Source organism: Neocloeon triangulifer, unplaced genomic scaffold, assembly GCF_031216515.1.
Source record: "Neocloeon triangulifer isolate White Clay Creek 2 clone unplaced genomic scaffold, ASM3121651v1 ptg000008l, whole genome shotgun sequence".
Taxonomy (NCBI): Eukaryota; Metazoa; Arthropoda; class Insecta; order Ephemeroptera; family Baetidae; genus Neocloeon; species Neocloeon triangulifer.
Genome location: NW_026775550.1, coordinates 5282772 through 5306924, shown reverse-complemented (window position 1 = coordinate 5306924; position 24153 = coordinate 5282772). Strand labels below are relative to the sequence as shown.

General features: G+C 38.1%; 6 protein-coding genes across 9 annotated transcripts; 3 read left to right on the top strand and 3 right to left on the bottom strand.

Moving 5' to 3' along the window:
• Positions 1–81: 81 nt before the first annotated feature.
• On the top strand, positions 82–2497 carry LOC132194880 (transmembrane protein 169). Its single transcript, XM_059616460.1, has 3 exons — positions 82–358; positions 446–631; positions 693–2497. The coding sequence occupies exons 1-3, from the start codon at positions 254–256 to the stop codon at positions 1359–1361; spliced, it is 960 nt and encodes a 319-aa protein (XP_059472443.1). The 5' UTR covers positions 82–253; the 3' UTR covers positions 1362–2497.
• On the bottom strand, positions 2491–3298 carry LOC132194893 (uncharacterized). The gene is made up of 3 exons (XM_059616483.1): positions 3134–3298; positions 2871–3023; positions 2491–2789 (listed from the first exon to the last, which is right to left on the bottom strand). Exons 1-3 carry the CDS (start codon positions 3272–3274, stop codon positions 2658–2660), a joined length of 426 nt encoding a protein of 141 aa, XP_059472466.1. The 5' UTR covers positions 3275–3298; the 3' UTR covers positions 2491–2657.
• A 236-nt stretch (positions 3299–3534) lies between these two features.
• On the top strand, positions 3535–5836 carry LOC132194876 (actin-related protein 1). Its single transcript, XM_059616457.1, has 8 exons — positions 3535–3620; positions 3853–3917; positions 4139–4465; positions 4517–4660; positions 4716–4881; positions 4936–5109; positions 5162–5224; positions 5285–5836. The coding sequence occupies exons 1-8, from the start codon at positions 3573–3575 to the stop codon at positions 5426–5428; spliced, it is 1131 nt and encodes a 376-aa protein (XP_059472440.1). The 5' UTR covers positions 3535–3572; the 3' UTR covers positions 5429–5836.
• Positions 5837–5849: 13 nt separating this feature from the next.
• On the bottom strand, positions 5850–7806 carry LOC132194875 (transmembrane protein 115). The gene is made up of 4 exons (XM_059616456.1): positions 7492–7806; positions 6987–7426; positions 6751–6924; positions 5850–6641 (listed from the first exon to the last, which is right to left on the bottom strand). Exons 1-4 carry the CDS (start codon positions 7756–7758, stop codon positions 6356–6358), a joined length of 1167 nt encoding a protein of 388 aa, XP_059472439.1. The 5' UTR covers positions 7759–7806; the 3' UTR covers positions 5850–6355.
• A 331-nt stretch (positions 7807–8137) lies between these two features.
• Positions 8138–14042, top strand: LOC132194871 (cyclin-G-associated kinase). 2 transcript variants are annotated; one of them, XM_059616448.1, is made up of 21 exons: positions 8138–8451; positions 8520–8581; positions 8647–8821; positions 8910–9052; positions 9113–9238; positions 9287–9512; positions 9563–9727; positions 9783–10023; positions 10083–10271; positions 10321–10593; positions 10648–10867; positions 10928–11030; positions 11088–11357; positions 11412–11584; positions 11634–11867; positions 11925–12072; positions 12139–12306; positions 12422–12508; positions 12562–12728; positions 12784–12957; positions 13025–14042. In XM_059616448.1, the coding sequence occupies exons 1-21, from the start codon at positions 8307–8309 to the stop codon at positions 13130–13132; spliced, it is 3597 nt and encodes a 1198-aa protein (XP_059472431.1). In that variant the 5' UTR covers positions 8138–8306; the 3' UTR covers positions 13133–14042. The 2 variants fall into 2 exon arrangements, with proteins under 2 accessions (XP_059472431.1, XP_059472430.1); XM_059616447.1 differs by having other exon boundaries at positions 12559–12728.
• Positions 13999–19978, bottom strand: LOC132194891 (cardioactive peptide). 3 transcript variants are annotated; one of them, XM_059616480.1, is made up of 6 exons: positions 19910–19978; positions 16065–16185; positions 15462–15528; positions 15009–15166; positions 14635–14721; positions 13999–14412 (listed from the first exon to the last, which is right to left on the bottom strand). In XM_059616480.1, exons 2-6 carry the CDS (start codon positions 16149–16151, stop codon positions 14398–14400), a joined length of 414 nt encoding a protein of 137 aa, XP_059472463.1. In that variant the 5' UTR covers positions 16152–16185; positions 19910–19978; the 3' UTR covers positions 13999–14397. The 3 variants fall into 3 exon arrangements, with proteins under 3 accessions (XP_059472463.1, XP_059472464.1, XP_059472462.1); XM_059616481.1 differs by having other exon boundaries at positions 14000–14409; XM_059616479.1 differs by having other exon boundaries at positions 14010–14421.
• Positions 19979–24153: the final 4175 nt, after the last annotated feature.

The following is a 24153-nucleotide window of genomic DNA, read 5'->3' as shown; positions in this document are numbered from 1 at the left end:
GTAGCTTCTGTCCTCCTCGTTTGTAAGGTGTGTCTGCGGTAACTTGTCTCCTACAACCGTGTGTAGCACACGCTCACACTCCTTTCTCAAACCCCTTCTTGTTTGGTTTGCGATTTATTTATGAAGCGGTCTAGCCTCAAACTTCTCACAGCAGGAAAAGGAAAACGTAAATATAAATGAAGAGCTTCCGATGACCGGACCCTAAGTCATCGGTTGTCTTGGATTTTAAACAAATATATTTGCTAACTAGAATATGGCAGAGAAGAGGCCTACAAACTTTCAGCCGCCCGTGAAAAGGACCAGCGGTAAAAAGACCGCAGGAGGAAACGCCCATGGTGACTACATTATGACTGTTCAGGTAAGAATAAAATTGAATTTTTCAGTGATGTGAAACCGAAAAATAATTAAGTTATATGGATAAATAAATGAAATACAAATTTTACAGGGACATGGAAGAAGTCCAGTCACTTCACCTTCGGAGGAGGACTTGGAAAAAATTGACAGAATAAGCGAGGTAGAGCCTATGGTCAGTAGGTCTTCGGCGACTCCGGATTCCCAATTAATAGAATCAATCAGCACGGACCAAAGCCGGAGTCCCAGTCTTGATCTCATGGGTTCTAACAGGAGGAAGGTAAGGCACCACACTGACTACTTTGACTTGATTTTCATTTAAACTTCCTATTTTTGCTCAGAAAAAAGTCAACATTTGCACCGAAAACTCAAATGATCCTCTCGTTGGCAAAGTCGCAACCTCCTCATCGTCCTTGGATAGAAGTGAATCGGATCTCACTAGACGATCACCTAGTGAAAACTTTTTAACCTTGACTGGCACAATCAAACGTGGTCGTAAGGCTGGGCAAAATGTAGACGTGAAGCTGAACATGTCCCGAGAAGAGCTTGAAATCATCGAGGCGGCGATCATGGAAAAAAACCCAAAGGAGAACCCCTGTTTTGGCATTCACATATTTATTTTCTCTGTTTTCTGCATCCCCTTCATCACGGTGGCTGCTATTGTGTACAACTTCTACATGGGCACACTAACCTGGTACAACATTTTCACGCACTTCAGCAATGGCTACAGCAAAATCTTCTGCTCCAAAATCATCTTCCCACCTTTCATCATTCTCCTGTACCCGATTTTCATCGTGTCTGCCTCACTGCTGCTGGGACTTTACGCAGGCGTTGTTCAGGTGTCCTTTGACCTAATCCGGTGGAAAACTCAGGTTCAAGATCTGGAAAAAGGCTTCTTCGGCTCCATGTGTTCAGCTCTCAAGCTTGAAGATTGCTCTCCGTACGAGGTCGTCATCCTGATGGACATAAGGCAGGATAATTCTGGCAGGAATTCTCAGCCAGAGGCTTAGATTATTTTTTAAGAAGCTCAAAATTGTCATGTCTCAAAATGCATTATTTTCTTTTAGAGATAAAGTCAAAAATTGTAGCAGCTACTAACTAGCTGTGCATCAAATTATGCATTAAAAAAAAAAATATGCAATTGTCAAAAATAAGGGAAAGATCAACTAGTGATATTAGAAAAAATATTGAAAGGCCGTGTGTGCTCTGCAGATTCTTTTTTTATGAAGTCTCAGTGCACGAGCTAGAAAAGATTAAAGCGGATTAAAGTTTTTGGCAAATTTTTGACACTGCATAGAGTTTTCACTGAACTTTTGGGTGCATTTCAATCATCACATTTTTCTCTGGCAATTGCATTTTAGATCACTATTGATTGATTTCCAAATCAATCTGAACACAAACACAACATATTTTAAAATTAAGACAAAAGTTGTTTTTTTATGTTTGTTTCTGTTCAATTTCTTAAAAATTTGATCGCAGTTTAGAAACAGGTCTGTTTTTGCAAGGAGCTATTTTATTTGCTAAATCAGATTATATTTTGTATTCCTTTTTTATTATCCTGATCATTTTATGTCATGCCCATGCCATCCCATTGCCATAGTTCACAACAAATTCTCAATAAGTTGTGATCACTTTTAGAGGCCAATGAATTTGATGATTTAAGATTTTTACATTTTATAGATTTATACACTGCTGATATCTGTCTAAGGTAGTTTGAAAAAACCAGAACTTTTGTATTTACGTGTCTAACAAAAATAATTCTTTCTGTGATATGAATGGTATTCCAATTTGAAATTAGCAAACAACATGGTATAATAATAATTATCAAGTCATCCACATTAACTCTGTATTAATTTCCTAAAATATTGTTATAATTCTTTATTTTGAATACTTGTCATATCAATTTAAATTTAAAAGTCATATTATCTGTACACATCAAATTTCAAAATTACTTTACTTATATTTATGTGCATTTACATGAAAATGATAATATATATCAAAAATTTATAAATCATTTTGTCATTTTTACTGATTTACACTTCCAGATTATTATTTAATTTTAAATTTTATAGAAAACAAAGACCGATAAATTGAATTCAGAAAAAATAAATTAAATTTTGCAGTCAGTTTGTATAGTAAACCAATTTTATTCACAATCACAACACTGCAATTACTGTATGTAACTGAAATAATGTGAAATATTCCAATAAAAGCGAAAACTTCTTATGCTTATAAGTCAAAATTATTATACATTTTTTTTCAAAATTTTTTATATTTTATGTATACATATTATGTCAAGCTAAAAATTATTCAAATTTTTTTACTACAATTACTTCTTCCTTTTTTGCTATTATCGCTAAGCCGAAAATTACTAGGCTTGTTCCAGTCCACCAAAGCAAGCCAGTTTTCTCACCAAACAGGAATACCCCCAAAAGTGCCTGCAATTAAGAGAATTATGTAAAAAAAATTTGTTCAATTTGAATGTTTTTTAAAATGAAAAAGGCATAAATATGACTTACTGATACAATATAATTTGTCGCTGTGCTTATTACAGTTGCTGGAAGTGAAGAGTTTGAATGTTGGAGTGCTCTCACATAGAAAGACCAGACAGACGCATTGCAAGCAATCATTAAAATGAAGAACGTGGACCGCAAACCAAACAAAACATATTCCTGAAAATAGGATTATTTTTATTATATTGAATTCTATGAAAGTTATATTATAAATACCAAACTTCTGCTAATACAAAAAAATTATTAGAAATTTTCAAGTACGTACGTACCTCGTTCACATGGAAAATTACTTTAGAAATATTTACTAATTGCATCAGAGTGCGTGTCGACCCAGATAATTTTCCAAAAACACTACCAAGAGCAGCAGAAATTCCTGCGACAAATGCAAATTGCATTTTTTGGAAGAACATCGCTCTCTGACAACTTTTAGCCGATTTACCGCCAAGAATTGCTTAAAAATGTTTTGGTAAACCAAAGCGACAACACAACAAAAAATAATGTTGGATCCAACTTTCTATATTTTGAAGAAAAATCGTAAAATTTTTGTTTTAGTGACATGTAAAAACTATATTTTAACTTCTTTTAAATTTAAATATTCAGTTCATAGGACAATTCTTATAGAAAAAAGTTTCACTCAGTCTTTGTTATATTGGTGACTCCTCTCATGTTCCCATACAAGTCCCAGCCAGGTGATTCTGACACCGAAAAATGGAGCCCTATGATGTGGTCATAAATCAGCCTGTTGTCATCGATAATGTAAGTTATTCTTCAGGAAGAAACGTTAATAATGAATTTATTATTATTTCTCAAGTTTGGGCCAAAATTTTGAACTCGGAGTTCAATTTTTCTCATTCAATTTCGATTTAACCGAACGAGGAGCACCTTCGTCCATGTAGTGTGTGGGGGTGTGGTTGCTTTTTTTTTGCAAAAAATCTGCAATAATATATTAAAAATAAATTTAATTATATCCTCAAATTTGTCTCTTTAGGGATCAGGAGTAATCAAGGCAGGTTTCGCTGGTGACCAAAATCCAAAATGCCGCTTCCCAAATTAGTAAGTATTCAATATTATACACACACTTAAGTTTAAAAGTACATAAGTTTATGTACATTCGATACACCAAAGCCACAGGATGGGATCATGAGTCACACACCCAATAAATTGTAAAGCTTTGTGAACCTAAATTTTTATCAACCAATCCCAAATTTATTAAATAAAATCGTAGATTCGATATTTAAGCATAATGAAAATAAAGAAATTTATCTTATTTTTAGCATTGGTCGCCCAAAACATGTAAGGGTGATGGCCGGTGCCCTGGAAGGTGATATATTTGTTGGTCCCAAAGCAGAGGAGCACAGAGGTCTGCTGAGCATTAGGTATCCCATGGAGCATGGCATTGTCACCGACTGGAATGACATGGAGCGCATCTGGCAGTACATTTACAGCAAAGACCAACTTGGGGCGTTTTCAGAAGAGCACCCAGTTTTGCTGACAGAGGCGCCACTCAACCCCAGAAGGAACAGAGAAAAAGCTGCTGAGCTCTTTTTTGAAACCCTCAATGTCCCAGCACTTTACGTCTCCATGCAAGCAGTTCTCAGCTTGTAGGGTTAAGAAGTAATTATTTAAGATTCATTCAAAAATATTTTCTTCAGATATGCAACTGGTCGTACAACAGGAGTGGTTCTAGACTCAGGAGATGGTGTCACTCATGCGGTGCCTATTTACGAAGGTTTTGCCATGCCCCACAGCATTATGAGGGTGGATATTGCAGGCCGTGATGTCACGAGATACCTAAAGTACAATAGGAAATAATCTAACTTGCCTAAATTTTTTTAACAATTTCATGGTTAGAATGCTGCTGCGAAAAGAGGGGGTCAATTTCCGCACAACAGCTGAGTTTGAAATAGTTCGCACTATCAAAGAGAAAGCTTGCTACTTGTCCAAAAATCCACAGAAGGAAGAGAGTGTTGAATCTGAGAGAGTGCAATATCAGTTACCAGATGGCAGTATGCTGGAGGTATGAAAAAAAAAATGAAGCAGAGCCCTAAAATTTGCTCTACTTTATTTTCAGGTTGGTCCCGCCAGATTCCGGGCACCTGAGGTCTTGTTCAGACCAGACCTGGTCGGTGAAGAGTCGGAAGGCCTCCATGAAGTTCTCCTTTATGCTATCCAAAAGTCAGATCTTGATCTTAGACAAGTTCTTTACCAAAACATTGTCTTATCTGGAGGTTCCACACTTTTTAAAGCAAGTATTTTGTGTTGTCCTTGCTTGAGTGATTCTAATTTGTATCATTTAGGGCTTCGGAGAGAGGTTGTTGGCAGAACTGAAAAAGTTGGCACCCAAGGATATTAAAATTAAGGTATGTCGGAGGGTCTAAGCCCATGTAATTAAATAACCCATGCTGTCTGTCCATTTCTAGATATCTGCACCCCAAGAACGCTTGTATTCAACGTGGATAGGTGGCTCTATATTGGCCTCTCTGGACACATTCAAGAAGATGTGGGTTTCAAAAAGAGAATTTGAGGAGGAGGGTCAAAGAGCATTGCATCGCAAAACTTTCTAATCTTCCTGATTTGAAGCGTTCCAAGGGCAGCTCAAGGAAGTTTTTCTTATGTTAATTTTCACTGCAAATGTACTTTATTTGTGGTTCACGAGCATACAGCCAAATAATCAACGTCCTCTATACATTCAAATCTGGTGGTTGAAAATTTCAATGGAATTGAGCAGCTAACTAACAAAGCAAGCACATGATCGATGAAAGACTTCTAGCCCTTAAAAATATTCTTTAGCTGCAAGTTCATTATTTATTATAATCCTAGATGCACTCATGTTTTTTTAACTTCAAATATTTTGGTTAATCATTTGATAATATAACATAAACGGTCAGCACTTGTCAGCAAAATTGGATGGCAATCTTAATTTTTTGTTCTTAATTCTGCAGTAATATTAAATATTGCTTTATATAATAAGATGTACTGTGTGTGTCTGCTTTTTAAAAATTCCTTTATTAATGTTCTTTGGATTCGACAGAAGGTAAAAATCGTCTCATTATTGTGAATTAAGTTGAATGCAATATTATTTAATTCTAATGCAACCACCCCAGTGCAGTGGTACACAAATCTCTTAACCTTTTCTTGCAACTCTCAATAATAAGGTTAAATCAGTGAATTTAAAACTTGTTGTAAAAAATAACATTCAACATTGATTAACCTGCAGGCTGCAAATTTTATATACATATATCTTAACCACTTAGATTCTGAGACTGGATAACAAGAAACCTTATCACAAACATCCAGATTCTTCAAGCACGACAAATATTAATATCCTAAAACTATTTCATCATCTCTTAGGAGTCATTAAAAATCAACACGTTTCAATTGTCGCCACTCAACTAGCACAAACTCGCTCGGCCTCTTTCTCTCAGACAGTCTAATGGCCGGTGCAAACCTTCACAGACAATTTGCTTATGAGCTACAATCTTAGTCTTTGTTCAATCTGACGAGGAGGACGTGATCAACGGCTCCTTATCGGATGAACTGTCTAACAAGCCAACTGCCTCCATCACTGCCGCGGCTGCCGCCCCTGGACCATTAACCTCGGAGGAAGGGGTCACTTCAGGAACAGCAATCGTAACTGACTTGACGTTGGGTTTGCTGGAACTCGAAGATCCCACCCAGGCTGTCTTGGATTGCCAGGCTGGTGCTGGTGCAACGCTGGATGTGGCGCTTGGGTCAAATTTGCTTAGTCGCTCACTCAGGGCCTTTAATGCCTTTTCTCTGAGAAAAGAAGAATTTAAAAAATTATGTATAAAAAATTATGAAATAATTTAGATAGATTTTTAAATTAAAGACTGGCGATTTTCATGAAATGAAGTTTGTGTCCAACCTTCTCCTGTCTTGATCCTGTGGCTCACTTCCTGGCAAACTGATTGTGATAGCAGTAGATGCTCCCAAGTCGTATTTGCGCACAGGCTTTTGGCACAGTCCTGCACTCACAAGCAAACCGTGGATTGTGTTGCCAATTACAGCTATTGGAGGCTGCACCACATTTGGAAAAAAGCTAAAAATCCGAGGATTAGATTTCAAAGGTCAATTGTAATAAAATGATAAATATAATAATACTTTGCAAAGCAAAAGCTCTCTGCCATGTCTCCACGAGTGCCGTTCGAGTGCCGCTGGTAAAATCTGAGGTACGTCCAGCTGACGAGGAAACCGCATGCGTACATTGTAGGGTAGGTGCCCTCAATGAGACCAATCAAGTACAGAATGAGAGACAATCCCAGGACGCTGAGGGGAATGTTCCTGTTGGTGATTTTGCCGATTGGAGACCGGAAAACGAGGTGCTCTGGCATTATTTGTTTCACGGCCACCGAAAGTGCCGCGATGTAGCCGGCCAGACCATGGATGTGAACTTCAAAGAGCAGCTCTGTGTTGGACGTGCACATGTAGAGGAAAAGGTAGAAAAACGCTGAAAGGACAGCAACGCTGAGGTTGACGACGCCGAAGAAAATCAGCATCTCGACCAGACCCCATAATGGTTCAATAAGTTTCCCACACAGAACCTACAAGGACATAAGGTTTGCTCGTTTAGAGTCTAGCCAAACGAATTATGCTAAGTGAATCTTACGAGTGTTAGGACGTCGATAAGCAACTCCCAGAGGTGCAACTCAAGAAAACAAAATGTAAAAGCCGAGTATATTCGGAAAGTGGGTGGCAAGAAGTAGCCTGGCGTAACGCTCAGAATTTGCACCAAGTAGTCCGAGTAGGAAAGAAAATAACAGCACACGGTTAAGGAACTAATTAACTTGAAAAATATGCTAGTGTTGGACGTGAGCGCCCCGAGCTGCTGCTTCACGAATGGCAAATTGCGGCTGACTGTCTTAAAAGTCGCCATTTTTCACCACAACACAAATCACACGTACGTAAACATCAGGGTGTAGAAGAGAAGAACGAAAAGGGGGAGTGGCACACTTGACTTAATGACGTCACAATATAAAAAATATGTACCGGTTTAACTTGAAATATCAGATCAATATTGGGGGAAAAAAGTTGCAAAACATATTTTCAAAAAACTAATTATGCAGAAGAATAGTGCATTTTAAAGTTTTAATTCCAAATCTAACTCTAAATAATTGAAAATAAGATAAATTGTTGATAATTTCATAGTCTATTGAAATTTTAAACACTACCGGTTTCATCTTTTTCACCGGTATTATTGAAACTCTTTACCGAAAACTACGCCATTTACGCCCCTTACGGCGCTTAACGGAAGCTTGCACATATGATTGTCATTTAGGGGACTGTGACTGCAGTGCGATAGACAGAATAATTTTTAATCGAGGAAAATAAGAGTTTTTCCTCTTTCCGTGTTTTCAAATGATGAGGTGACTTGGCTTGCCGGATATTTTCTCTTCAGCTAGCTAAATCAATAGCGTAGAAACTATGAGCGACCTTTTCAAATCTGCAATGGGCTACTTCAGCTCCAGCTCAGCCCCTGGAGACCCTTCTGGTCAAGGCAATGAGTTTGTAGGCCAAGTTGTGGAGATCAACAACGTCAAGCTCAGAATCAGGAAGCTCATCGCCGAAGGTTCGAAATATCTATTTTTAGCTACCTTGACCTTAAAAATTTATCGTTTTCTTATCCATTTTGCACAGGTGGTTTTGCTCTTGTTTTCATTGCTCAAGACATGAACACTGGCAAGGAATATGCTCTCAAGGTAACGCCAACAGTGCTAGAGATAATAATTTGTTTTTCTATTATACCTTACAATATTTTGTGCAGAGAATGATGGCAGCTGATGAAGAGGCAAACAGAAACATTGCCCAAGAAATCAGCATTCTGAAAAAGTTAAACGGACATGCAAATGTGATTCAATTCATGATAGCACACCAAATAGAGAAGTCGAGGACTTCACATGGAATGACTGAGTATCAAATTGTGACAGAATTGTGTACAGGTATTAATTTGATTTTCTAAAAATTACAATATATTCTCTGATATTCTCAAACCATGCAACTGAATTACACTATTGTAACTCTTCTCAGGTGGAAGTTTGATTGATGTTCTGAATGTTCGGGCGGGTAACCCTCTTCCCCCAATTACGGTATGTCAGATTTTCTGGCAAACTTGCAAAGCAATTCAACACATGCATGCTCAGCAGCCTCCGATTACCCATAGAGACTTAAAGGTAAACTACCTGATGATGAAATTGGGTGGATCATCAAAATAACGTAAAACTGATTTACAGATTGAAAATCTTCTAATCGGTGCTAATGGGCAAATAAAGCTTTGCGACTTTGGCTCAGCCACCATGAAAACATTCCATCCAGATTTAATGTGGTCGGCTGCTCAGAGAAGCTTGCTGGAAGATGAGGTGAGGGGAGTTAAAATTTTTTATAACTGTTTTATTTATATTTAATAGATGGCAAAATTCACCACACCAATGTACCGTGCGCCAGAGATGCTGGACACTTGGGACAATCGACCCATTACACATGCTAGTGACGTCTGGGCCCTCGGATGCATTCTTTACATGTTGTGCTTCATGAAACATCCCTTCGAGGATTCGGCCAAGCTTAGAATATTGAATGGCAACTATGCAATTCCTGCTGGGGATACGAAATATTCTTGGTATCATGATATCATCCGTGAGTTTAAAAATAAACAGAGGACGGTTGGCTTGAAGGCTGTCTTTTAGGTGGTTGTTTGCAAGTTGATCCTGAAAAACGGCTCACAGTGTCTGAAATACTGGAAAGGTTGGCTGCAATATCCGAAAGCCACCGCATTGACGTCAAAGAGCCATTGAAACTTCAGGGGAAAAGACTTGATAAACCTAGTCCAACTCATATGACACCTAGTCCAGGTAAAAATATAGATGTTATAAATTTTTTTATTTTAATAACTAATATTGCCATTAGCAAACCATCCCGTGGCAGAAGAAGGAAAAACGCCCCAACGTCCTCCACGGCCATCCCAAGCGCCTTCCCGCCCCAGTGGTGGGCCTCCTGAAAATCACCCTTTGCCGCAAAGACCCCCTCCTCCTCAACAAGCACCTCCAACCCAAAGTGGAGGCCTGTTTTCATCAATCAAAGGTGGCGCAGGCAGTTTTTTGAAAAATTTGAAAGACACCTCTTCTAAAGTGATCAATACAGTCCAGCAGTAAGTAACTTCTTGAGAAACAAGAAACATGCATATAACATGTCATTGCATATTTTTAGGAGTATTGCAAGATCTGATTTGGACTTAACTTACATCACTTCACGAGTTGCAGTCATGAGTTTTCCAGGAGAGGGATTGGAAATCACCCACAGAAACAATGCTGAAGACGTCAAGGCGCTACTCGAGAGCAGGCACGGTGGATATTTTATGGTGTTTAATGTGTCTGGTCGGTCCTACAACCCTGCCAGGTAAATTTTGGAAACTGAATTTGAGTATGAATTTCAACTTGTTTGACAGAATTGGAGGAAGAGTGGTGGATTGCCACTGGCCCGGTAAAGGGCGGGCACCTCCTCTGACACATCTTTACTCTACTTGTTCTGCAATGCTGGATTTTCTCGGCAAAGACAACCGAAACATTTGTGTTGTCCATTGCATGGATGGCCGAGCCTCTTCTGCTCTTGCCGTGAGCGCTCTCTTGATGTACACAGGACTTTTCAAAAGGCCGGATGATGCAGTGCAAATGTTCGCTGTCAAGAGATTTCCTCCCTTCCTAAGTCCTTCCGAAATGAGGTATGACAATATAAAAAATAAAAATAATTAAACTCACCATTTACCATTTTGCAGGTACTTGTATTATCTGTACAACATCCTACAGCCATCACCTCTCTTGCCTCACCACCAACCAGTTCATCTTGTGTCTCTGATTCTCCAACCAGTGCCAATGTTCACTAAAGTAAGAGACGGTTGTCGGCCATTCATGGAAATCTACCAAGATGATCACAAAATTTTCACCACCCTTCAAGATTACGAGCGAATGAATGTGTATCATATCACAGATGGAAAGGTATGCAAAAATGCAAAGCCTTGTGAGCGATTTCAGAAAATTTAACTCTTTTGCAATCAGATTGCCCTGCCAATTGGTCTACAAGTTCAAGGCGATATCTCAATTATAGCCTATCATGCCCGGAACACCATCAGCGGAGTGATTTCCCAAGGCAGACCTTCAGGTGCATTTTATTTCTTGAACCAAATTTTAAAAGTCATTGATAATAATTCTCTTTTAGGCATCAGGATTGGCCAAGTACAGTTTCACACAGGGGTCATTGCAGAAGAAATGACAAGTCTGCGATTCCAAACATGTGAACTAGATGAAATCGAAGTCAGCCCTGATCACTATCCCGAGAAGTTTTCGTTGACTGTCAGTGTGTTTGTATCTGACGAAGTGCGGTCTCCTTTACGACCCGAGCCATGGCTTGATCATCAATCAAAAACTCTCTCTTCAGACCTATTGTTCTCCACAAAACTGGAAAAAGAAGAAGTTGTTGAAACATTTGGTTAGTAAAAATTTCTCAAAATCTATGCTATCACAAATACTGTCTGAAATTCAGTGCATGTCCCTACAAGACCTCCTCCCAGGCCAGCACCTCCGTCTCACACTGAGGCGCAGCGCTCTTCTCCACCTTTGGTGCCCGCACATTCTAATACTCCTCCTCCAAGACCGCAGCCACCTGTAGTCCACAAGCCAGAGGATGTGCTAGACACCAAGCCTGATCTTCAGAAGGTTTGACATCAGTGAGGCACTCTTTGAGTTATCTAGCGTGTCTTTTCAGGACAATGTACAAGCTGAATCTGTAGCAGACACGATCGATCTTCTAGGACTAAACTTAGGTGCTTCGATCTCAAGTAATACCACGTCTAACATGCCAAAGCCTGGGAGCAATGTGGACCTTCTTGGTGGTTTTGGGGCTGGGCCGGAAAACCTTCTCAACCACCCAGATTTTATCCAGCCTAGTAAACCACAAACCAAGATTTCCGAAGATTTATTTGACCCTTTTGGAATATCAGTAAATTATTCACAGAAATTAGTGTTCTAGTATAATTATTTAATGATGTGCTTCAAGGGAAGTGAGGGGCTTACTAGCACTCACCACAGTGACACAAACCTGCTAGGAGGATGGGCCAATAATCCATCGGCTAACGGAATGGTGAGAAACTCCAGCACACCAAACATGGAAACCAAAACCAATAGTGATCCATTTGCAGATTTGGGTTTGTGATTTAAATCTAAATCTTAAAAGCTGAATTGACAATAAGAGTCTTGTTTTCCATAATCAGGATCATTGTCGGGCCTTGCTCCAGTAGGAGGGGGTGGCTGGAGTGTAGGAGGTGGCTCATCGAAGCCCACAACTCCCATGAATGGCAGTCCAATGGGAGGTTCACCGTCTCATCGGCCAAACTCCATGCCAAACTGGAATGCATCAAACAGTGCAAAATCCCCGACAGGTGCAAACTAAAGCTATTTGATCATATCTTACATATTTTTAAATAAAAGTTAATGATTTCATGTTCATTGTTATTATTATTAAAATAATACTAAAAAAATATATATATATTGTAGGCACCCCTCAACACCAAATGAAATCTCCTAGTGAACCTCAACGTCCTGATTACAGTCGATCACACTTTGACACAGCACATAAAGATCGTAATTATTTAAAAGTAATCAAGAAAGAGATATTAATGCTTTTGGTGCAGCAGATAAGCAGGCCGGAACTGGAGTTAGGCCAAAAGTTGGTGATGCCTTTGGCGACCTTCTGGGCTCGCAAGGCTATGCTTTTTCGTCTGCAAAAGATACAGGACCAAAGACGATGAATGCCATGCGCAAGGAGGACATGGCTCGAGATATGGACCCAGAAAAACTCAAGGTTTTCACTAGGGCAAATTTGAATTGTTGTTAAGTATAATTTACTTACTGTTCAGATTGTGGAGTGGACTGATGGCAAGGAGAAGAATATTAGGGCGCTCTTGTGCTCACTGCACACGGTCCTTTGGGAGGGCACGACATGGAAAACTGTGGGAATGCACCAGCTTGTGACTGCAGCTGAAGTGAAGAAAACGTACAGGAAAGCTTGTCTGGCTGTGCACCCTGATAAGGTAGGCTCCATCCTTGTGCAATATTTCAATAATAATAATAATGATCTCAATTTTTGAACTTTTGAAGCAAATGGGCTCTGACAATGAAAACATGGCCAAGTTGATATTTATGGAGCTGAACAATGCATGGAGCGAATTTGAAAACGATCCCATGACACAACAGATGTTTGGTTGAGCGCCTCTCTACATCATTTTGATTGGATTATAAGTTTCAGGGCAAATTTACTTATTTTATGTAGAGATTTGAGGCTTTGCTCTGTTGGCTGAAGTTTGAAAGGCTTAATCAGTCATTTGCTTTTTTCTAGAGAAGCGGCAGAGTCTCAATAATATACGTGTTTTACGTCAAAAGATGCTATTTTGTTATATTTTTATTTGGTGCTAAAATATCATTAATTTATTGATTTGTTACAATTTTCATGGATCTTCTCAAACTGCGATTGATAAATAATATCAGTCGAAAGCAAAATATAGACGATTGAAATATATTAATGATTGTAAACCTTGGTAAACTTATATCACCACAGATAACGTGCTCTTGAAATGGGTAGAGAATTAAAACCACATCATTTAATGACAGAAGCATAATAATATATTATATATATTTTCAATTTAATTAGCATCAAAAGTTGTTAAGGTCGGACTGGCATCGATCAAATTGTAAATGTTGAAAGTTCAATAATAATATACTGTTGGCAAATTTTGACCCAGATTAACGTGAATTTAAAAGGAGCATTCCACAGAAATAGTCTTTTGTTTGAAATATAGCTTCATGTGCTCGTTTTTTATATGCAAAATTATTATTAAAAAAAAAGAAACAGCAATGCTTCATATTGTGGAACAACTTAGTGCTTATGACTAAATGGGCAAAAATGTTCTCAATTTTTGGCATTACCAGATTGTTTTTGAAAGTTTTTTTTTGCAAATGATCTCTTAAGATGTTATGATTGATTTCTGGGCCAAAATAAGTATACAAATAAAGCAAGTGCAATGAATTCAGCCTCTTGAATCAGCAATTATAGAAATTTCCTTCATCAGAAGTTGATTAGGTTTGTCTGAAATAAAAACTATAAACTGCTCTAATGTTACCCAATTTCTTTTATTAAGACTTGATCTCAAACTACGCGATGATTGCTCTGATTAAAGTGGGAAATAATGTAAACAAGATTCGTAGTTGATACTCCTCTCAATCTTCAAACGTTGATCGCCGCGTGTATAATTTTGATAGCCCCGTCTTTTTATAATATAATTATGTAATGCAACATTCAAGGTAGCTACATCTATAAGAAATCGCCACATCAATACAATTATTGTTTAATGGTTTGTGTGCTCTGCTACTGTGGAAGAGTTGCTTGCGTCTTTAAATTGTGGGTGTAAAATGCATTGGGAGTCATCCAGCCGATCATGTGCCCTCACACTTTGCCTCGCTTACCGCCCGGATTTTTACCTAACATGCTGCTGCTTTCCCTGAAACAGGCGGGTAAAAATTATTTGCTGGAAAAAATAGAGATAGAGGTGAAAATAACAAAATTTGTAATAAATTGCAATTTATTTTCTACATAAATTAAATTATTGAAGACTTCTTTGTTCAAAATGAGATCTGATGTTGTTTGAATTTTTTTAAAGTCACGATTAAATAATATATATAATTTTATAATAAATACTAATTAGTGGCATTGCCTCGGGGAGACGGTTCAGAACGTCGCGCCTCTTCCTGAAAAGCGGCAGCTCTCGTTCCATCAAACCTCCGGGGGCGTGCATCATTTGCTGCAAAAGATGAAAAAAAAATCGGATAAAAACAAAGATGAAGCCCGCCAGCAGTAGTGGATCCTGTGACATCAAAACCTTCCCTTTCTGACAAAGCATTGATAAAAGTTTTTGAAATAAGTTTTGTTTTGCGAGCATCTCTCTCAAATTTCATAATTCTAATTATTGCAAAAGTTCAGAGGGCAAAGCAACTGAAAACCCCATAAAAGAATTATTTTATAGTATTATTTTGATCTAAGGCTAAGGACGAATCAATTTAATTTTTCGTATCTAAATTTCCAACAAACCTGGTGGCGCTGACGGAGAAGTTCATTGCGAGCCTCTTGAATTGCTTCCCACAATTTCGCCTCTGAAATAATTTGCCGGTTCACATCAGCTAACAAGGGTTCCTGGCCAACATCCACTAAAGCCCCCATCGACTCGTCAGAACGCTTTCGACCGCAGCCTTAAAAGATTTGAAATCGAGCAGATTACATTTTGCAGACACAAAAAAGGTTCAATATTTTGGGAATAGAAAAAGTAAGATTGGCAAATCCCCTGTCGGTCTGTTTATCTTTGAGCAACATGACGCGTTTATTTAGTGGAACTCAATGCTTAGAAATAAATCTAGCAAAGAAAATTATCCAGCCCTGAAAGCATAAGGGATTTATACACTTGCTACATTTGAAGCGTTATAGAGAATCTTGCTGTATTAAAAGTGTTATTTCTAAATTAAAAATAACAAAACTTGTAAGATTAACCTGTGAACGCATTGCAGAAAGGTCTTTTCCTCTTTGGCTCATTGCCTGCATCGGAATCGTCTACTTCCTGAAAAACAAAACAAAAATCGAATGCTTTAATTGAATAAATGCCACGGCCAATAAGCGAGAGAGCGAAAGAAAAATCGACTGCTGCGACTTTTGCATCCAAGCATTGATTAAGCGCTAATTAGGGCCGTCGAGAGATCGTGAATGGTTTTTTCTCTCTCCCATCCACGCTAAAGGCATCATTCAATTCGTAGCAGCTTTGTTGTTGGTGTATTATTTATTTATGCACTCCGCCTCGTCAAATCTTTTTTTGTGCTTGCCCGAGCCGGCGGAGAAAAATGCGCACAGCTGGGTACATAATTTCACTCACCCTCGTTATGGGGGTAAAAATATAATGTGGATAGAGCAAGAGGGAGAAAAAGATGCTGTTTATTCATTCTGTGGTAATCCTTTTCAACTAATTTATTTTTTAAGCGCTCAAGCCAAAAAAATATTGAATTTGAATAAAATTTTAAAATGTTGCAAATGAGACGCGTTGCAATGAGAGTGGCGACGCCTCATAATTTAATAAAGATAAATTTAATAAATTATTTTTACCCTTTTCCTGATATCTCTGGACGCTACTAGGTTGACAAGGACGAGAGCGCAAATCGCCAGACAGGTCACCTGACTTGAGGACAGCATTCTCAAGAATTAATGACACTGCTCTTCACTGTACCTGTAGCAAAGCAAAGTAATATACATCATTGAAAGTGATTCAAAAATATGTCGTAATAGATAATGAAAAAATAGTGTGCCTCCATGAAAGGGATATTATGAAACTGCATGTTCGTTCAGATTACACTCTACTGCCTATTTACGCCTGCATGTCTCAAAAGTATGCAACCCGCAAGTCTTTTCAATAAAATTCAAAGTACAGGGGGTTGGCTGTGGCTGATACGTTTGTAGGTTTGCATTACACGTACGCACGACGAGCGCAGCATGCAGGATGAGTTACTGTTGATCGCTGTTGACAATGTTAAATGATGTTTGTAATGGAAAATACAAAAATAAATATTTGAAATTTAGGCATCTATATTTCTTTTTATGCCAGGGTCAAAATGAATAAAAATCACTAATTCTAAACATTCAAGAAGACAATTAAGCAGATTTTTTTTAAGAAAAAAAATGGATTGTGGAAATATCAAGGAAATCAAATTGCACATAATAATTTTTTTTTTAAATTACAACATTTAATAATAATTGTGTTTTACTCTAATGCAAGAATAAATTCAGCGTTAAGTAGCGTTGGAGTCTGGAAAGATAATAACTTATAATTTGTAAATAAGTAATCAATAAAATTTCTTTGAAAATAAGTTTATGCCAGCGAAAATAAATGATGCTTGATTTCAATAAAGACAAACCCAAAAACAAAATTAAATTAAAAATGACAAAATTGAGTGGCGCCTTCTGCGCCACTTAAAAGGGCACAGGCCGACAAGACCTTGTCTTGGCCTGACCCTTAAAAAAAATTTTGTTCTTCGTTGGCGTGCAAACTCAATCGCACAAAGGGAGTGACGCAATCGCACGCGCGGCGGTGTCAAACGACCTATCTGACGGATTTATGAAAATGCGACCATGATTTATGGAGGTCCGTGAGAACGAACTCCTTATGCTGTTTATCAGGCAAACATGCGTCAGCCCTGCATGTATGCAACCCCGCGTCAGTCGGAAAAACCACACTCTGGAGGTGTCAGTCTCTTAATTAACTTCATAAGCCGGATCATAGTATGCTCCACTTTTGGAAATTGTAAGAGTTGCGTCTTGAAATCACCTTTGCCACACTCTGCCTCTGACACTCTTCTTAATTAAAAATACACTTGCGGTAAAAAGTGTTTTTAAACAAAATAAGCTAAATGGACTTTTGGTACTTCTTTCTCAGTGAAAAAAAAAAGAATCGCTACACAAATTATTTTCTTCCATGGAAACTGGGCTACTGCAATAAAAATTAAATTTGAATAAAAGAGAGTTCCAATTAAATTTTATTCTGCGGCAAGAAAAAAATACTCGTCGCATTAATTAAAGCGCGCCATTAAGGGATGCTGGTTAAGTGAGCCTGAAAATTAAATCTGCAAATTTTAGCGACAAGAAATGAATGCGTGTGAAATGAGCGTCGGGAATTATGTGATTTGCATAAAGCGAGATCCTTCAAGAAAAATTGGTTTCCCGCTTTTTTGGCAGCTCTTGAAAACAGGATCATTAAACATTATTTTAGCAACCTGTTTGCCAGAGGTGTTGCCGTTTCTTCACATTTTGTAATCTTTTTCTTTTCATGACTTGATTTGTGAAGAATAAACAATAATAATTATAATATTATCTGCTTTAAAAGTACATCTTTTCACGTTTTTACAACAATTATTATGAAGTCGGGGTTGTTCGAACCCCAAAAATCCAGTTTAAAACAAAAAAAGTATTACTTATTATTGTTGTTTATTCTTCACGAATCAAGTCAAATGAGAAAAAATTACAAAATGTGAAGAAACGGCAACACCTCTGGTATAAACAACTAAACAAGTTGCTAAAACGCGGGGCCTCCAGAGAGGTCCGCGCCAAGATGGGCCGCAAGCTAATTTTACTTATCACTTAATTTTACGTATAACAATAAAAATCTGCAGAAACAATTAATTTCCAACCTGGATGCAACGTCCAAATTTTCAAATGTGTGTGTGTTTTTTTTTCTAATTTAATGCGTAATTTGGTTAGATGTTTAATAGTTTAATTAAATCGATATAACAAAACAACCTCATTGTCAATCTCGAAGTTTTTACTAAATCTTTATTCGCGTAGATGCATTCAACGTTTCCCTAAAAACTTTTCTTTCTTTGTATAACAATTTTCAATAATAATAATAATACTTTGATAGCTTCTAGATCCAGCTATTATTTTTAATTTTCGATACATTGTTGTTTTTTGTCTAATTTCAAAACCTTTTTGTCTTATCATTTGTTTGTGAGTTGGCCTATTTTCAACATTTTTTTTTATTTAATAATCTCTCTCTGTCAAATTTAGAAAATAAACGAGGTATATTGGGGAACGGTGACCCCTCATCACTTTCTAGATGGATTTTAGGGACACTTGATATCAAATCCCTCCATCAACTTAAGGGCCGCGTGTTTTATTTTTAGCTGAAAAGTGAACGACCATCTCGAAGGTCTGCATTTTATTGGTTCAGACCGTTCAGGCTACATTATTATAACTTGTGGAAAGAAATGAAAAATATGTTTTCTTAAATATATTTTACTCAAATTGAAGCAAAACGTACAAAAACGAATTAATTAAATTATTTTCCTTGGAATGAGTTTGCATGCATGTGGCTGACGTGCGCGTGATGGAAAAACGAGTGCTTGTGGCTAAATGCTTGATGAGACGTACAAGCGCGATTTCAAAGACCACAATTTTTGCCCGCTCCTCGGCCCTCGGCGCACGCAAATTATACCACACTCTTGTGCTTTGAAATCCGAGCGTCGTTTGTCGTTGTATATATATTTTTACAAGAAAATCAAAGCCATCAGTTGCAGAAGCGCTAAATCGTGCGTGCGGCTCTCTTACCTTTGACCTTTTGACATACACTACCGGTTTGCAAATGCTGGCCAATTTGCATGATGATGAATTAGTTGCAATCGGTGGCGATCGGGGCTAGGGCAAAATAATAATTCACCCAAAGTGGGGTAGCGAGAGGAAATTGAAATGTTCCTGTACTAATTAGATTGCATGAGTTGGCCCTCATGTAGATCAAATTGGATTCTATTAGTAGCCATAGCCACGAGAGGTAGCATACCTTATTAGTAAAAATAGTAAAGGAAGTTGTCGCAAAATTTTTGTATTGCAAAATATTTTTATTCATTGGAGCGGAGAATCTGTTTTAAATTTTCCCTTTCACATTCTATCAGCTTTGACCGATTGATATTGCAAAATTTATATGTAATAAAATAATAATTGATTGCAATTTCCATTGAAAGGCATGCAGCTGCTGATCATAGCTAGAAAAGTTAAATGTTCTAATGCTTCTCTGTTACAAAACGTAAAAAATTGAGAACATGTTGAAGACATGACCGACGCTCGAGTCAATAATTTGATTTTTGTTATAAATACGGAACGTAATCAGATTGCTTGGGCAAAACGAGAAAGGCAGGAGACGGAAGCGCTGCTTGCAAAAACAACATGGCCAGACTCAGCAGCAGTGAAAATTTGGAATAAAAATGAAACGCAGTAAGCTGCGATTTCATGATAAGAGTGGAGTCAAGTTTTCAGAGCTGTTTATGATTAATTTTAAGTGAAAACGGGCTTTTGTTGATTAAAATTGTTAAAATAACGTTTTAAATATGCTACTTGAATGAATAACACCAATATTAGATTAAATTTAAAAAGTAATTTGAGTTTTAAAATGAAATTATTTAACTTACCGACCGACCGACTGACTGAGGACTATGCCGAGAGGAGGTGCAGAGATGTCTGAGGGTGGCTGACAGGCAAGCAGGGTGTCTTATACCAAGGGTGGCCGGTGACGTCACTGCTAGCGGGGGTGGATAAACCACATTATTTTTTTTTGCGCAAAATCTCGCATTGAAAAGTTTTTTTACTGTGATAATTACACGAGCCTAATGGCTCTTCAGCCTCTTCAAGTTAATGCAGTCTTGAAGCAAAATAAATTTTTTGATAATTATGAAAAATAATTTCTAAATTAATGCGGTGAGTGAGTAATAAGTTCTCTTTTAATATCGATGCAATATTAATAAATATAAATAAATAAATATAAGAATATAAAAAAGAATCCAGTAGCGTTTTGATGGTTTTGATACAAAGGGGTGCTTCAATTTTAAAACGAAAGATTGGTTTTTCTACCGAGCAAATATTTTTATATGTACATCATGAAAAATGGAAACGATTTTCTTCAGCAAACATATCATGTATAAAAAAAACTCAGCAAGATGATACTCCTTGCAGAACATGTAAATGTGGATGAAGAGGAAATTATTATTATTTTTGCCACCGGCAACTGATGCACATGATTGAGGAGTGAGAATTTTGACAAGTTGAATCTGTTTAAACGGCAAGTTGTAAGTTGACAGTTTTATCGCGGCAGCAGGCGCGTTTTGTTGTTACTGTAATTTGCGATAGTAAGTTTTGAAAGGGATTCGGAATGTCAACAGAGCTTGACATTATAAATTGTTTTAATAAATTCCAAAACTGAAATTCACGGAAGAATAAATAAAATGATTTGTAAAAAAAATGTAAGTAAGCAATCAGCCAGAGAATTATTTGCTCGTCGGTCAAAACAAAGTGCCTCAATTTCACTTTCGCTTGTGCGGCGTGCTGCTGTTTACCTGTTGCTCTCGCTCTTGGACCGCAACGAGTGAAAAGACGCAATGTTAAATGTTGACCCGTTGGTAGCCGCACCTCTGACCCCGGCCGCGATCCCCGCGGCGAGGCAAACCAGCTTACTCCATCGGCCCCCGCGGTGCGCCCGCTATGCCACCCCCAGCCACCCCCGGTCAGCCGAACCGAGCAGAGTCATTTGAATATCGACACCAAACGCCGACCAAACCTCGCGCGCCCCTCACTTAGCGCCCCATTCGCTGTGTTCATTACCTCATCTCACAATGCCGCGAAAGAAAGCACAAGAGGAAATAAAAACAAGGGGTTCTTATCAATCGACCCTGTTTCCACTGGATATAATTGAAATTCTGCAAAAAAAAAACTTTAAAATTTTTGTATGGACCGAGAAGAATAATAAATGATAATAATGAAAAAAAAAGAAAAAATAATGTAAAGCAGTTTATTTTCGAATCTCTTTAACAAATAAATCAGAATTTTAACAAGATGAATCAATTTTGAAACCGATTTCAAGCGGTTTTGGCAACTAAGCTGAACTGAAAATACAATTTATTTGTTTTATTTCATTATAAACATAGTCTTCATTGGAAACGAATTACAAATTATATTTTTGTATTATATTTGCATATTCTTAGAGCGTCATTGGCATGAACTTATGATCAATTTTAACCTTTTTTAACTAACATAAACACAATGCCTGACAAACAGCCGATATTGGTCTAGTTAGTAACCTCGTGCAGTTTCTAATTCATAATTAATTAACAGAGCAAAATTTCGCACCCCTCGCTTCAGGCTGATCACACATTGAAACATTTTGGCCGTGTTTATCTTTTGAGAGGCTCCCACGCTCAGAGCAAGCTGAAGGAATCTGCGCCGAGTGTAAGCTCGGGCGGATCAGCGGAGGAGATGAGAATCTCAGGATTTCTCTTTTTTTCTCCCTGCTCAGTGTTATTAGGATGAATGATGAGGGCGAAGAAATTTAGAGTCTCTCGAGTAAAACGCACACACACACCGGATGGATTTTATTGATTGCCAAAAATAAATGCCTACAGACTGCTCAAGCGTGTCATGTCAAATGTATTTTCAATCAAATCGTGGACAGCGTCTAGTTTGGATGGCTCCACGGTATTGATGGGAGGCACGACGATTCCAGAGAGATTTCCCTGTTCAAGATGCTCATCAGGGCAGCTCGACAACGCAGCAAAACCTAAAAAAGTTGCAAACCTTGGTCAGTTTTCAAATTACAAAATATTTGGTTTGGCTTGAAAATGCAAAAATTACTTTCTTGTTAATCAACCGATTGTTTCAAAAAATTAATATAATAATATTAAAAAGATTGAAAGTTTTTTTTAATTTGAATGTTCCTGAAGAGGTTGCGATTTCAAAATTTGCAAAAATAAAATTAACAAAGTAATTTCCTAAAAAAAATTCATCCTTTATCCTTTTCGAAATCAATGCCCATATTATAATTTGCTCCGGCTCTGTGGGGGTAGCCTGCAACCAGCACGTCGCGCAGCACGCACCGGTTGCATACTGAGCATCCTGCAGGTGCCGTTTCGTAATAATTTCTTTCTCTCACGCATACCTCGTGATGAATGGGTGAGAAAAAATCGGCTGGTGATGATTCGGTCGAGATCATTCGCGGCAGGTAGACTGCGTTGAGGCCCGCGGGGCACCCCACTGCAAATTGAACGCGCAGATTAGATTGGAAAATTCTAAGGCGTTAGAGAAATTGATCGTTGAAGTCATTTATTTCTGTACAACAAATAGGAAGGGCTAATTCCGTTAATTGAATTTTTAATGAGATTTTATTGGTGGCACTTTGAGTTCTAGGATCCGCGTGGGAATCATACAATTTTTAAAATTTTACATTACAACACATTTGCCCATACTATCTTCTAATTATAGAAAATTATATATACTTTTATTACTTAATGCATCTATGGAAGGGCTAAAATATATAAATCCTCCCAGAACTTGTGGAAACATTTTTGTTTTGTTTTACACGTAAATTTAAATACATACTTTCGATGCTGCTCGCCAGAAACGGCGTGAGGAAACTCATGGGCGGCGGCCTCATCGGACTGATCGCTGACGGCCTGACTCTTTGGAAGGGACTCGTTTGGTCGCAGTGGAAATTCACAAAGGGCTATGAATTAATTTAATTATTATTGCAGGGATTAATTTTCACGTAACATACCGTAGCATTTCTGATTGAGGAAGGAGGGTAGAAGGCGGATTGCTGAGGAATATTTCCATGTTTCGTTGCGTTGGTTTTTTCCGACTCTTGCTGTTTTTGAGGTTGCGCGATGGATTTGTTTTTATTTTTCCTCGGCCCCCTTTCTGCTTGGACGGCTAAGTTGGGCAATAAGTCGTGAAAAAGTGTTATAAAATAGTTTTTATTATGTTTATTGTCATAAGCCTGACATATTTAAAAACAAATTACTGTAGTAATTAAATAAAGTTATTTCGAATCGAGACCTGATCTGTTCATATTGACAGCGAAGCATCTTTTGAGGCGACAATGCGGACACCAGTTCCTCCTTGCCTTGTCCACTATGCAAGCACCTTGTCCGGCTGAAGCGTAAAAATATTAAAAAAAGTTACGGTTTGCGACTAAAATGGAAACCAATGCAAGTGTAGAGCAGGCCTCGGCGGACGCTTCTTTTAAAAAAGCAGGAACATCCGTCGCAACAAAAGACGCCGTAGTGTTTCCCGTACGATTTGTCTCCGCAAACTCTGCATGGCACAGGCACTGGTAGACTTCGACCTTTTGAAAGGGTGTATTTTAAATTTCCAAAAAAAAATTAGAATTTTCACGCATTTTTCATTAAAAAGAAAAATTTGGTTAAAAAATATCCTTGTTATATTAAAGTTCAAATAAATATTTATAAGTATAAGAAACGAGATATATCTATTTAAAAGGTGGGGTCTTGGGGTCGTTGTGTGTCTCACCCATGGCAGGACGGTGGTCGCGGAGCAAGAAAATGAGACTGACTTGGTCGCGACCCTCGGGGCGCCGATTTGGTCACTCTCGACCGGGGGCGGCATGGAGGGGACAGGGGTCGTGTTTTGGCGAGAGCACCTGTCCGATCACCAAACAGGCAAATAAACGTTGCACTCGTCATTGTCGCGCATAAATGAAATCAGAGCGTCAAAAAGGTGACGCGTATTGATCCTGCGAGGCATAATAGTTTGTTTGCTCGAGTGAACGACGACGAGTGGTGGTCAAAAAGCCGCCGCCGCGCGTGAATTATGAATCCGATTGATGGGTGGCAAATTGCTCAATCACGCCGCCGTCCGCTCATTACTA

Bases quoted from the DNA above. Each gene is read 5' to 3' on its own strand.
- LOC132194891 (XM_059616479.1), bottom strand. From the start codon at position 16,151: ATGCTGTCCTCAAGTCAGGTGACCTGTCTGGCGATTTGCGCTCTCGTC. The intron at 15,529-16,064 runs GTAAAAATAATT...TTTGTTTTTCAG, and splicing joins CCAGAGATATCAGGAAAAGG to GAAGTAGACGATTCCGATGC. The intron at 15,167-15,461 runs GTTAATCTTACA...AAATCTTTTAAG, and splicing joins TTTCTGCAATGCGTTCACAG to GCTGCGGTCGAAAGCGTTCT.
- LOC132194876 (XM_059616457.1), top strand. From the start codon at position 3,573: ATGGAGCCCTATGATGTGGTCATAAATCAGCCTGTTGTCATCGATAAT. The intron at 4,466-4,516 runs GTAGGGTTAAGA...TATTTTCTTCAG, and splicing joins ATGCAAGCAGTTCTCAGCTT to ATATGCAACTGGTCGTACAA. The intron at 5,225-5,284 runs GTATGTCGGAGG...GTCCATTTCTAG, and splicing joins CCAAGGATATTAAAATTAAG to ATATCTGCACCCCAAGAACG.
- LOC132194880 (XM_059616460.1), top strand. From the start codon at position 254: ATGGCAGAGAAGAGGCCTACAAACTTTCAGCCGCCCGTGAAAAGGACC. The intron at 359-445 runs GTAAGAATAAAA...CAAATTTTACAG, and splicing joins ACTACATTATGACTGTTCAG to GGACATGGAAGAAGTCCAGT. The intron at 632-692 runs GTAAGGCACCAC...ATTTTTGCTCAG, and splicing joins TGGGTTCTAACAGGAGGAAG to AAAAAAGTCAACATTTGCAC.
- LOC132194871 (XM_059616447.1), top strand. From the start codon at position 8,307: ATGAGCGACCTTTTCAAATCTGCAATGGGCTACTTCAGCTCCAGCTCA. The intron at 10,272-10,320 runs GTAAATTTTGGA...CTTGTTTGACAG, and splicing joins CGGTCCTACAACCCTGCCAG to AATTGGAGGAAGAGTGGTGG. The intron at 10,868-10,927 runs GTATGCAAAAAT...TTTTGCAATCAG, and splicing joins ATCATATCACAGATGGAAAG to ATTGCCCTGCCAATTGGTCT.
- LOC132194893 (XM_059616483.1), bottom strand. From the start codon at position 3,274: ATGTTCTTCCAAAAAATGCAATTTGCATTTGTCGCAGGAATTTCTGCT. The intron at 3,024-3,133 runs GTACGTACGTAC...TCCTATTTTCAG, and splicing joins TAATTTTCCATGTGAACGAG to GAATATGTTTTGTTTGGTTT. The intron at 2,790-2,870 runs GTAAGTCATATT...TCTTAATTGCAG, and splicing joins CGACAAATTATATTGTATCA to GCACTTTTGGGGGTATTCCT.
- LOC132194875 (XM_059616456.1), bottom strand. From the start codon at position 7,758: ATGGCGACTTTTAAGACAGTCAGCCGCAATTTGCCATTCGTGAAGCAG. The intron at 7,427-7,491 runs GTAAGATTCACT...ATGTCCTTGTAG, and splicing joins TTATCGACGTCCTAACACTC to GTTCTGTGTGGGAAACTTAT. The intron at 6,925-6,986 runs GTATTATTATAT...TCGGATTTTTAG, and splicing joins GAGAGCTTTTGCTTTGCAAA to CTTTTTTCCAAATGTGGTGC.